The sequence below is a fragment of the Pelodiscus sinensis genome, chromosome 3 (assembly GCF_052426305.1).
Source record: "Pelodiscus sinensis isolate ZL-2025 chromosome 3, ASM5242630v1, whole genome shotgun sequence".
Lineage (NCBI taxonomy): Eukaryota > Metazoa > Chordata > Testudines > Trionychidae > Pelodiscus > Pelodiscus sinensis.
Genome location: NC_143054.1, coordinates 155,425,136 through 155,439,240, shown reverse-complemented (window position 1 = coordinate 155,439,240; position 14,105 = coordinate 155,425,136). Strand labels below are relative to the sequence as shown.

The window sequence follows — 14,105 nt, the reverse complement described above, 5'->3', positions numbered from 1 at the left end:
CTCCCCGCCCCTTGCCCCAACCGTCATGCTTACCTGGCTGGCCTAGTGGAATTATAGCTGTCCCGGTCCCCATCTTTGGCCTCAGCTGTCGCCGCCCCTCATAGCCATTATACAGTATAATTGTCCCTGCTAGTAGACCCCTTCCTTTCTATTTTATGAGAAGCAATCCCATTCCAGGCACATCTCATCATCCTGGCACAAGCAAACCATTACCTTGGCTTTAAACCATAAGAAGAAACAACACACCAGATGTAACATTCCTCACTCTTACCATTTAGGAGGAGTTCTTGAACAGACACAGAGACAGACACAAACAAACTCTCTCAAATGTACAGTAGATTGTCTAAATCTATTGGGTAGTTCTCATCCCAATTGTAATGAAAAACAGTAAAATAGTAGCGATTTTCAGTCAACTTTAATTAGAACAGACTGTAAATTTGTTAGCTGTGCACAAAATCATCTGACAGTCCAGAGAGTTTTCAGCTGTTTTTCAAATTAAAACTCTAGGGCAGGGGTGGCCAATCCACAGCTCTTTGATTAAGGAAATACTGTTCCTGCTGCTTCTGAGCCGCGTGCCCAGACTGCTCATGGCCGGCTGCTGTGCACACACGCCCAGCGCCTGGAGGGAAAAGTGTGTGACAGTGGTGGCAGCTCTGGGACCCAGGCATTAGGTTCGGGGGGGGGGGGGGGGGGGGGGAAGGGCTAGGAGTGCCTGGCTCTGCGGGAGGGCATTGGGTTCAAGTGGGGATGGGAAGGGGGGACTGGGAATGCCTGGCTCTGGGGGAGAGGTAGGGCACTGGGTTAGAGCAGTGGGACGGGGGACTGAAGCAAGTTCAACTCAAAGTCTTCATGGATCCAGAGTAAGGCAGCCAACACAGATGTCATGTTTAAATTCCAGGGCAAAAAAAAAAAAAGAATCAGCATGTATCTGGTTTACAGTGATTCTTTAAAGAAACTTCAAAGGCTATTGTTTGCCAGACTGAAGCAATTATTCTGAGAAATGAGTCTCTCCCTTATTGTTTTTGAACCTCTCATATTTGCAGTCTGGGACGGATCTGAATTTTTAGAATGATAAAAAAAGCCATAATCTTTATAAGTAAAAAAAATGAGGAAACCATACCAGAGATCAATAAGCTGGTGTGAAACAGGCACTTCAAAATGTGCTAATTTACTTCTCAGTTCAGTTTAATTTAAAAAAAAACTCACAGGACATAATAAAGCAGTAGTGTTAAATTTAAAATACATGGTAGGAATGCTTTTAAGTGAGAGAATATTACTGTATATTTAAAGGGTTTTTTTTTTTATTTGATGTTTGGTCCTTGTCAAGTTCTCTGAAGATCTACGGACTAGCCGTGGATTTTTTAAGTGACTAGTGACTTTTTATTGGCTTTTGTCCGAAATATCCTGTAATGTTATTTTTATCACTACATTTTGTGTACTATATTTATTTATCTTTCTATATATAGATATATACAAATAAATATAGAATACGTGAATACGTGGCTCTTTGCACTCTGTTCACCACTATTTTGGCTCTTGGTCTCTAACTGGTTGACCACCCCTGCTATAAGGCACTTATGATCCCTTTTAGTAGGGATTTCAAGATTCTAGATCTTTGATCTTACAGACTTTAGCCTTTAGATTAAAATGTATTGCACTTAATGCCAACAACAATTAACCAAGTTTTATTTTAAATCTTTTGCTCAGCACAAAAAGTTTAAAAAGCACAGATAGGCATGCTGTAAAATAATCACATTCATTCAGTTAAACATTAACAAGGGAGATAAAGAAAGAATTGAAAGTTAAATTATTCCATTGTACTGGGGTTAGGGGTATGATCCAAGCCTATGGAAGACAACTAGACTCTTTTCCATTGACTTCATCAGGCTCTATCACATGAGACCATGAAAACCTATGGATGTGCTTAAATAGTGCAACTGAATTCAACATATTTAAATAAATTATATACTTAATCTGAAACATAGGTGCAAAGAGTCATGCTGTTGTCAGGTGCAAAGAAAATCTCAATGAAAAATGAGCAAGTAAATTAGTCAATGTCAGCTATCTTTGCAGATGTACTCTATCCTGCATTTTTTCTGCTCAGTGGGGATGAAACATAAGTTTACACAAGTTCTTTGTGGAAACAGGTTCTTAGGATATAAATGGTGTTAAAAGTATATTCTACAGTTAAAATATCAGCAATACCAAATCCTTTTTCAATGCTATGATCATCAACAGAGATTTATATATGACTGGGAAAAGGTTCTTACATTATATTTATTAAAATGGACTTGTTAATTGAAGGACCAATGCAGATGCTTTGTCAAGAGTACCAAAGGAGACCTGAGTATGATCAGACGGTTAACAAATTAGATCTTGTGCTACAACACAGCAGCAGAAAAAGGGGATGTTATTTTCCATTGCACGTGCAGAAGCATCACATCCCAAAGGAAGAGGGCTACAGTTCTGATTTTACATTAGTGGCATTGCCGAAATGCCACATAATTGTGGGCATATTTTTGCTATTGGAAGAAAGATCCTAATGAGGCTTTCCAGAAAACAAATGGTGGACGTGAAATGAAACCCATGGCCTTCCACTGGACGATGGCAGGCAATGGCTGCTTCCCGGTGGACTTGCAACAAGCTAATTAGGTCCAGATTACCTGAGGGATAGAATATAATCTAAAATGACAAGAATTTGAGCTGATTCTCATGATTTTTGATGAAGACTTTTCTGCTGTGATTGGGGGTAGTTAGAATGGCCTTTGAAAATGAACATTCCTGGGCTGATGCCTATCCAAATACCAGGCCATGAGATGAAGATGAAATGGGTTGGGATGTCTGGCCCTGCCATTCTTCTGAGTTACCAGATTTGGAGAGAGATCGATATTGATGGGAGGATAGAATGACATTCTAAGGAAATCCAGAAACTGAAACTATCTTGGCCAATTGATGGCAATGAGGATGATCTAAGCCCTGTCATGGCATATTTTCTGCACAGGTAGCAGGGGGCTGGGCAGGACTGAATGGGTGAAACACAATGCAATGTGAGCTGGACTGACTGTTCTTTGTTCTAGTAAGTTTGTATGTTTCCTGTCCCCCTAAGGAGTCAAAATATCCTCTGCAGTGTGACTGTTCATGTGGGTTCCTCATCTCATGAGGGATGCATCTGTGACAGTGGTCACGTCAGGTGTGGGTGTACGGTGTTAGTCTCTAAGGTGATGCGGGACTATTCATTGCTTTTTTTTTCTTTTTTTTTCCCCCTTTGGCAATATATTCCAGTGCTTAATCATTCTGACAGGAATGTTCTCTGAATGTCCCACCTCAGCCACCCTGGCTGCAATTTAAATTCATTACTTCTTGTCCTACCATCAGAGGTTAAAGAGACCAATATTTCTTTCGTGTTAAGAGACCATGTGACTTTCTCCAGAGAAAGCATTACTGATGCCAATGTGACCATGAAGAGAACTGAAATGTACTCAATTTACTTACCTTATTTCAATGACACCTAATACACAGAACCAAAGATTAACTGATGAGTTTTTAAAAGGTTAAGATTTTTAAATATGAGTGCTAGAACACAACAGTTTTAACAGGTTGTCAGAAAAAAAAAATCTATAGGAGATCTATACTTTCATTAAAAGAAATCAAGTTAGTTCACTAACCACTCTGCATGTAGAAAGACAGCACAAACCACAAACTGCTCTCCCTAGAGGACATGAATGATATAAGTAGAAAAAGAAGAATTTTTTCCACCAAAACCAAATGTGATTTTCACACAGTTGTGTGATTAAGTGGCATTAAGAAGTGATGTTCCCTACAAGTAGAAAAGTCCTTCTGAACACTTATGGCAAGACAATGGAACATAGACTAGTAATAATAATTTACTAGATTTACCTATTTAACAGAAACATTCCTCTCTGCTTTGCCAAATCCCCAACCAGTTCCTCTCCATCCAGCTTCCACTCCCCACCCCACCAAATTTTTATAAATATTCATGGCAGAGGTTTTTTTCTAATTTTGGAAGTTCCTAGCCCATTTTGGATACTCCTCAAACTTCAGGTCTACGATCATGAAACGACAGCATGCCGAGTAAAGATAGTTCAGCTACCTTTACAGTGTATTTCCTTACTTTAAATTATGGTACTTTTACTGACTGCTATTTGTCTGGAATTTACACACCCTTAAGTTACCAATATGTACTTTTAATCTTAGTTTTTTGTCTCAGATAGTAGAAAAAGCTGGCACACAATGTCCACCCTATTTGGAGTAATGTTCTAATAAATGCACAGTCACTATATTCTTTCCATTTCTTTTGATAAATGTGAATAGCTAATGCTACTATGAGGACTATTAGAGCAACACAATAACAGCACAAAATAAAAGGCATCCTGTAGATAATTTTACTGAACTCACTGTGTAACAACTGTGCCTTTAATTCATGGTTATTCCTCAAGGATGTGTTTAGGAATGCAAATAGCTCTAGTATAGTCACTTTTCTCAAATCAACTTGTTTAAAAATATGAACTTTAATGTATACAAGTGTCTTTAGAAAATACACTGTTTACTGATGATACCGTCGCCTTACTGCGTTGCTAGGAAATAAAATCTCTAATGCCAACAAGTTTTACAATTCAACAAGATTGCTATCACACAACTGAATACTCCTGGTTTAAAGTTCAACAAACAATTCACTGTACCAACTTATTACACAGAAATGGCACCTGATTTAGGAGTCTCCACTGGATAAATCAAGTACTTCAAAAATTTTAAAAATATTGTTCCTTTGTTTTCTTTATATTGCCTAAGTAATTGCAACTTTTATTGTATTACATTCCAAGCATGGCCTCTCAGGCACTAAACATGTGAGCTTTTACAATGTCAAAAATTAACCTAAGAAAACTGAAAGACTGATCTACTCAACATTTAGGCTACATCTAGACTGCAAACCTCTTTCAAAAGAGCTTTTTCAAAAGATATTTTCAAAAAAGAGCGTCTAGATTACAACCAGTACTTTCGAAAAAGCTAGCCACTTTTTCGAAAGAGAGCACCCAGGCAGTCTGGATGCTCTCTTTCGAAAAAGCACAGTTTGCATTACATAATGCCTTTTTTCGGAAGAGTACTTTCAAAAAAAGGCATTCTTCCTCGTAAAACGAGTTTTTCCGTAGTTGAAAAAAATTGCCGCATTCTTTCGATTTACTTTAGAAGAACACGGCAGCAGTCTAGACACAAGGGAAGTTTTTTTAAAAAAAAGCCACTTTTTTCGAAAAAACCCTGTAGTCTAGAAACATCCTAAGTGTTTGCATTAGGAAATGCAGTAGAAAGGCACAGCAAATTGCTCTTGCTACACATAATGATCAGAAGGTACAACTTCTGCACTGATGTACATTGCTATAAATGTGTAATTATAATTAACATTTTCAGCAGTAACTCTAGTCTTAGGTCTTATAACTATGAAAGACAAAGAGTCACTATACATCAACACAAACTTTAAAATGTGTTAATTCAAAATAAATTGAGATCTGTCTTCCAGTTACGAAGTGAACTGCTTTCATAACCAGAACAGGCAATTTTTAATTTGTGCATCTTTAACTTAAAAGGTTCTTCACATGCCAAAATGACCAGTGGTAATTTATTAAAAAACCTATTGCAAATGAGTTTGCAAACATCAAATCCTATTCTTAAAAAGCTTTGCAATTAATGACCTCATCCAAACTAGCCACTGGATTACACCAACTCAACTCCACTGACTTCAGTGGTGTTGTGCACAAAAAGTAATGCTTCTGGTCCACCAAACGTTTAAAAAGAATACTCAGTATTTATCAGCGCCATACCTTCCAACACATGAGCCCAGGAAGTTCCACTATCAAACCAGATATCCAGGACATCCTGTCCCTGTACATAATCCAGTACATTGTGGCTACCAACCTAATGAAATAACAGTTAAATAGTATTAATAAGAGAAAATAAACATTTTGCGCCTTTAACTGGAAGAAGGTGAGTGTCTCCAAAATAGAAATAACCAAAGCAGATTTTGGTTTTGGTCCACCAATTTTGCAGAAGATGCACATTTTGCAAGAGGTTATTTACAAAATTATACACAATGGTTACTTTTCAGAAGACAAATGACCCTCTCTCTCCTCCCTTCTCACATCTTCCCCTCCCAAAAATGTCAGAAACCACTGTTTCTGCACTGCACACTGGACATATACTTCACACGTGCACAGTGCTGGAAGATTAGGGCCACAAACACAACACAAACAGTAGCAAGTATTACAGAAAAATTAGCCTTAGCCAGAAGAAATGATTACATTTTAAGCCTGTGTATTAACTGTTCCCTCAGTTACCTGCTCAATGATCATTGGAACTGCAAAATTTCTGGCATCAATCTGATATACAACATTGAAACATAGCACAGTACAATGCACAGTCTCAATGTGCACTCTTAACATTTTGTAACAAATAAAAAGTCATAAGGATCATAGAAATATCTGAGGGTTTAATATTGCTGCCCAGCATTGTAGCCACCAAGTACCTTCTACGTAAAATCAACAGCATTAGCTGTCTTGCCCTTACTGTGTTAGGGGAGATCTAACCCTCTCCATCTCTCTTGCAATTTCAACCCTATATGTTAACACTCAGAAAGTTACCTTTTTTGGCAGAAGCTGTTCAACAGGAAGCTTCCACCATGCATCACTTCCATGCTGCTCCACTATTTTAATAACATTCTCAATGATTTCACTGTGTAAGAAGGAAACTGATTAGCATAGTTCAATCAAGGAGCAGCTATACATTCCTTAAAGCAGGGAGGGGAACCTCAGGCTCAGGGGGCTGGATGTGGCCCCCAGCTTACCTGGATCTGGCCCCCGAGGCTCAGGGATCCTCCCCTACCAGCACTGGGGAGCCCGTGCTGGTGCTCCAGCCCCACGCTACCACACACTGCAGGGCTGGAGTGGTTGAGCACTACCAGGCTAAATGACCCAAATTCGAAGACATATTAGAAAAGCATATAAATGGTACTTAGGGGGCCATTCCTTATGCTAGCTAACAAAGCCTTGTTAAATAGACCAGAGCTTTGAAAGACAAACCTATATTGTTAGAGAAATGGAAGAAGTTAGTGATTGTATTGATCTGTGTTTACCTATATCTTGTTAGAGGTTTGTTGGGGGAGGAGTACCAGTTTTGTTCCCCATCATTTTGTTTTACTCTCTGAGGCCTTGTTAGCCCCCCACATCACGATCCCATGTCTGAAAATAGTGGGAAAAGAAAAGGAGGGAAAAGTAGGGTCACCTGACCTAATCTGCCTAACAACTACAGACTTATAAAGGATGTTAACCTTTCCCTCAGGGCTCTCTGCACAACTCTGCGGTGCTGGAGTGACTAATTCTCATGGAAGAATTTGAACAAACTCTATATGGACTGCCTATTTTGGACCATCACCCGATGAACTGATTCGGGAAAGAATTTTTTGCAATTCAGCAACTCACCATCTCTACTATGAAACTGACCTAAGAACTTTATTCATATCTGTATGTACAGTTATAGTTATTAAGATCTGGTATGTGTATTTGAGAAAATCTTAAACATTCATTGACCTAGTGTGAGTAATGTTCCTGACCCTTTTGGATCTTGGTAGATCTCCACCCTGGACTAGGAAGATGCCTGCCTTCTCTGGGCCCTGGCAGGCTCCTGGGAGCTGGCAGATGGCTCCTGGGGAACAGTGGAGGGCTGCCTGCCCGTGGCTTGCTGGCTCAAGTTTTGGGGCCACTGGGTCAGGGACAGTGACTGCTGACTCTGGGCTAGCAGCCTTGGAGCTGGCACAGGCACTGTGGCCAGAGTCTACCCCTTTAAGGGCTCCGGGAAGGAGGGAGGGAGAGTAGTGTTCGTGGTTGAGGCTGGAGTGGCCACCAGGGTACCCTGGGAAAGCTGGAGGACCCCTATTTTGAAATAAATGTCTGCACAGCACTTCTTTCAAAATAGCTATTTCCAATCTGGTGTTATTCCTCGTGGAATGAGGTTTACCCAAATCGAAATAAGTGCTCCACTATTTCGAATTAATTTCGAAATAGCGGTTTGGCTGTGTAAACACTAGTAAAGTTATTCTGAAATAACGGCTGTTATTTCAAAATAACTTTGCTGTGTAGATATACCCTAATTTCTTTATGAATACTTTTACAAAGACATCATGGATCGGCCTAACCTTTTATCAACCATAATGTTATACAAAATAAAGCCATATGGTTAATTTATAAACATCAGTAGGAAGTTATTTTAGAGTGTAAATCTGCCTGACTCTGATGTGAATTAACAGATAATTTTCTCTTCTGCAATATAGAAGCAGCAGATAATTTCTCAGATTCTCATGGTTACATTATATACTTAATTATACAAAATAAAAGTAATCAAATATTGACAGTTTACTAATAATTAGCCAGTATTCCCAGGTTTTGTGCAATTTTGAAATAAGCTAACTGTAATGGTTCAGCAATTTAAAATTATTTCCATCTCATTTAATAAAGCATTTTAAAGAAATAGTTGTACACAATATCTAAGATTCCAAGAATGTAGCTTCTGCCTCCCTGTAAGAATTTAAAAGCTACTTCTCTGAACTTTCCCCAAGATTCTCATGAATAAGTTTTCTTCCTATTACCTTTGCACGTTTAGAACATGTATTGTATGCATATTTTAAAAACCTAAAGTGAAATTCTCTCTACCTACTATACCTATGAAAAAACAGCTCTCACCTAATTACTTATCACTCTACAATCTATATGCTTCCAAGCAAGCACAATAATTCATAGAGTAAGCAATAAACCCCATTGTTAAACTTTGCCTTATAGTCATAGGGCATATCTAAAAGAACTTGCATTACGTGTCACTTGCTAAGTCTCTAACAGTGAAAACCGATGAGGTAATTCATGCTACCATGACACCAACCAATCATTTTGAACTCTGATATTACTTGTACTGATTGCTTATTTAGGGTGTCATCAGAAATTAAGCGGCACTAAGATGATTCCCAGCAGAAGAAAAAAACGTTCCTGGTGTTTGCTAATCCTCTTTCTTTTTGTATAACAATGGAGTACAAGGTAGATTCTCTTTTTACACAGGTATCAGTTCTTTGACAAACAGGACTTCAGAAGAGATGAGGTAAGTTGCTAATGTTCTGAACTTACTGAAATGTGTTTTCAATAAAGTTCAATTTAATCAAATTATTTTCTTACAATTTTAGATATATTTATACAAGCATTATGTGACTGGATTTTCTACGTAACATTTAAGTGATTACATTCCTAATTTATAATAAAAACAGGAAAAGGGGAGAACATTTCTTGGAAACTGTATTAGTCCAATATAACAATTAATGCCAAATATTCAGATAACTGCGACTTAGCTTTACTAATTCATTACCTATTAAAGTTATCACTTCATATTTGTTACTTGACGTGATCTACTATTCTCAATCTTAGCTTTTAATTTCCTGAATTTATTTTAAAAAAAGTCAATATAGTCCCTAGGATATTGTTACTTTTTCAATAAATCTAGGAAAATTTCATTAAAATATTTACTTGAAAACCTAATGTTGGAGAGTGGCAGTAGCATAAATCAGATAAACTATTTAGTTTGTTAAATTATTTTGTGCACTTATTTAAATTTTACACAAACACGCTTTACGCACATCTATCTTTACTGCCCACATTCTCATGATGACTATTTGGAAAACCGCACTTATTCAATAACCTCTCTCACACAGAAAGTAAAAATTTGCCATTTTACTGAAACTTGTGAACTCACAACTTAAATATCCTGAGGAGATAGAAATACTTTCTTGTGGCATTTAGATCATGTTTAATGTTGCAAGACTGCTTGTTGCTATAAGCTCAAAATGCCTGCAATGGCACACGTGAATGAGAGTAAGCAAGCAGATTCTTAGAGAAAAGAAACGTTAAGTGTAACTTATTCAAAATTAGAACTAGCTGTTTTTAAAATTGGAAGTAACAGCATAATTGCAATTAAAAAAAACTTGTCTTAAGGCATGTAAACTACATCCTTCAAAATGAGAATGGTGCGGATTTTAAAATGGCAAGTTCATGGGCATACCCATTCTTGCACGGGAAGATATCACTGGTTTATTTTAAGACAATTACTATTTAAAGTTAAGTATGGGAAATCATTCAAGACTAACCAGCAGTGTTATCAGATGTAACAGCAACTCCATGTGGACTACACCAACTTCCAGTGGAGATGCTGTTACTTTTGATATCTACTGATAGAACGTGGAGCAGCCACACACATTTATACAGCACTGGAGTTAAAAATATAAGTGCAATTTTGAATCATTCATGTATATATGTCTGTACATTTAGAAGATAGTAGAAGCTTCACGTACCATATCATGTTACATACTGTAATGTCTGAGAACAAACTACAATAAAATACGTAGGACTGCTGTATATTTTATTAAGATACGGTATATAGGAAAATGACCTATGAATTGATAGACTGTGACTTTTAAATTTGTCTGTCAGTTCTGTAGGCCAATTTTCTGTATGCCTTAACTGCTTTGGAACCAGAAGACTGCTATGGCTAACTTAGAGAAAATTTGCCTCTGGATGTACTGTGAAATATTTTGAAGAACAAACTGTATAATACTTATTTACATGTTAATGTTCGTTATTTATATAAAAGTGTTTTAAAAATGAAACAGATGTTATGGCAGCCAGAGAGAATAAATCTAACTTTCAATCAGATAGTACATGAGTCTTTTCTGTATTTCCTTTTCAGTCTCATGTGCTGTATTGACCTTTACCCACCTCCATGTTGCTTTTTGACATTAATGAATAATGGGCTGATATCAACTTACACAAAGATGGAACGGCTGATCTACCGCAGTATTTTCTCTGTAAAAATGCCCCAACAATACCACTGCTCACACAACTCCAGCAACGTGTCAAAGTTAAAAGGTTTACAAAGCACACATTTTGGCTTATGTTCTTTGCCTTTAATATAGCTATAACTAAAGGAGAATTCACTATCTTCAAATATGTTCCCTATTGCCCAGCTAAATGTATGCAATCACTCCTATTTGTGTATTTATGGTATTTAGCTATAATTTCAGAGAAAAATATTGCTTAGTGCACATTTTCGTAGCTTGTCCAACTGCCAAGTTGTGCTACACAGGTTTTTTGTCATTCACGTAATACTAAATTATCTATTTTTCACACAATTCTTGAATACTAAAATGCAAAGCATACTTAAAAAGGCTTCTTTCTACATAGACTATAATGGCTCCATACTTTACTGGGTAAATATATATTAAGTCTTTTGATAAATACTTTTTTAACTAGATGAATGACTTCCACATGTTAAGAGATTATCTTAACCCATTATATAAAGTCTTTACACATTTCTCTACAAGAGTATTTTGGCATTATTTGCATGCTGTTAACAAAAAACAGACAGAGGAAGTGAACAAAAACAACTGTGTGGCATGCACCACACACATTGACTAGGTTTGCATGACATCATAGAATTGGAAGACACCTGAAAAAGTGATCTAGTCCAGTCTCTTGCACATGGCAGGAGTAAGTATTATTTAGACCAGTGGTTCCCAACTTTTTTTTTATATTGCGGACCGGTAAACCCATTCACAAACGTTTGGCAGACCACTAACATTTTATTTGCATATCCACCGTCAGACCGCCCTGTGCCAGCCTCCTGTTTGGGCCATACTTTAATGCTCAGCATTGGTGAGGCCTCCGATTGAGTATTACATTCCATTTTGGGCATTATCTTTAAGATATGGAGAAACTGAAGACCATCCAGAGAAGAGCAACAAAAATGATAAAAGATTTAGAGCAGTTTTTCTTAAACTTTTTAAGACTGAGGAACACCAAACAATCAATATATATATATTTTAATGAGGAACACCAAGGATTTTTTTGTTGAGAGAAGGGGGGGAAAAAAAAGCTTGCCCCTTGAACACCAGACAACACCTTTACACTTTTACTGACAACAACAATATTCACTCACTGCCCTATAAAGCCTTCTAAACTTCTGCCTTTTTGATTGAGTAAATTACATTTCCCTAGTTTACTCATATTGGTAGAAATTATAAATTCAATACCTTATCAAGCATGGGTTAATGTCAAGCAGCTGACTGACAGCTGCCATAACAGCCACGCCAGCATTAGGGGCACTGAGGGCCTTACCCTGCCCCCCAATTCACAGTGGATCTCTTACTGCTTAATGTTTTGTCCTTCAATAGTTCTAGTCCCTGGCTCTGTTATTTTTTTACACAGAATACTGAAGGGAAGGGCCTTGTCTGTTCTAGAGGGTGGAAGGTGCTGGCCCTCCTCAGCTGTCCTGCGTAAAAAGTGAGAGATAGAGACAGCGGTGCAAAGACCCGGTCGGGGTGGCAGCTTTAGGGCAGTTCTCTCCCCTAGCAGGCAGGATCCCCAGACCAGCAGCGGAGAGCCGGCCCTGCAGCTAGCCCTGCAACGCTCCTCCCCTCTGGCAAGGGACGCAACTGAGGCGCGGAGCTTTCCCACGTGGTTGCAAGCAAGACGCAGAAGCACATGAGGAACCTAAGTAGCCCTGCCACATTTCCTGCCGTGTCATCACTTGCTTGCCTCTTCCGCCCTTCACGTGGAAGCACAGGAGGAGGAACGCAGGTAGCCCCGCCTCATTTCCAGCCACCTCACCACTCGCTCATCTCTTCGCACCACCCGCTGCGTCTCAGCAGCTCTCCCGGCCATTTTTTTTCTTCAAATGGCCACGGCACACCTGTGAGCGCTCCACAGAACACCAGTGGTCCATGGAACACAGTTTAAGAAACAAGGATTTAAAGCAACCTGATCTAAGTAAAGATTTAAAAACCACGTTGGGGGCCACTGCCCTAACTTTATGGTAACAAACATCAAATAGGGTTCTCTGAAAAAATAAAATGGTCTCCAATTTAACTCTGAAATAGGTAGGATTTTTTGTTTGGTTTTGGGGTTTTTTAATTCAGCACCTGATTTCGACATCCCATTTTTTACTTCTCATTTCATGGCCATACATAAACTCTTCAATTTCAGAAATTTTTATTATAATTCAATAGGTACGTTCATAATTCCAAGATTTATAGTTATAATCTATTAAAGCTACAGCATGCATTAGCTGTTCTTTATATTTAATATTAACGTATAACATCAGCTCTATTGAGAGCCTATTAAATCACAGACGACTATCACAGAGGATCATTAGCTGACTGCCAGTTAATAGTATGAAACAGATCTAGACTATTGTAATTAAATCACATTCAGTAATACGACATTGCTCCCTCTTTTTCCATTAAAAATAACAATTTAAAACTAACTATACAAAACTACAAATTTTGCAGTCAGGAACCAAAACAGATTTTCTTGCTCTTCAGCTATTTGTAATTTTAATATTTTATATACGTTGAATCTCTCTAACTTGGGACTTGACCAGTGCTGAACCAGAGAATTTGCTGGACCAAGGGAGGTCAATATTATCTAGCAGTATTACCAACATTTCCACTGTTTACTGGGTTCTTAGTAGACACTTGGGGCTAAATTAGAGCTAAATAACAGCACAGAAAACTGAGACTCAGGACTGGTGGCTGTAAACAAACTTTATGGGACCACAGGAAACTTAGTCACACCCATGATAAGTGGACATCTAGCTAACTAAAATCATGCTGGACTACGGAGGTTGCCAGGGTAGAAAGGTTCAACCTTTATTAGTGCAAGACAGGTCTCTTATTTTTTATTTGAATTAAATAGATACCTGTTTATTAGGGATTCTCCTGTTGTCTTATGGTAGAATACTGGAATTGGGACACCCCAACTCTTCTGTCTTGAGATGCACCAATATGTCCTTCTATCCAGCATTTCTAGCATTCTATTCACTGCTGATGCAGGAATAAATTTCACTTTTTTTAACAATTCCTATGAAATAACCAGAACTAGTATTATTTAGGGTTGGAGCACATTCCAAATTTAACAAAAGGATACTATTTATTTTCTCAGGGCACAAAGAGCTACTGGCATGAATCCTCACATATTGATATAAGCTCCAAGGTATTATCTCACTGATGT

General features: G+C 38.1%; 1 protein-coding gene across 1 annotated transcript in view; it reads right to left on the bottom strand.

Annotated features, from left to right (window-relative positions):
* Positions 1-14,105, bottom strand: part of IARS2 (isoleucyl-tRNA synthetase 2, mitochondrial) — a 60,141-nt gene that overhangs the window by 28,303 nt on the left and 17,733 nt on the right. The window contains exons 12-14 of the mRNA XM_075925218.2: positions 13,795-13,955; positions 6,651-6,741; positions 5,835-5,928 (exon numbers count right to left, since the gene is read on the bottom strand). Of these exons, the coding sequence (XP_075781333.2) occupies positions 5,835-5,928; positions 6,651-6,741; positions 13,795-13,955 (346 nt within the window). The remainder of the gene's footprint in view (positions 1-5,834; positions 5,929-6,650; positions 6,742-13,794; positions 13,956-14,105) is intronic.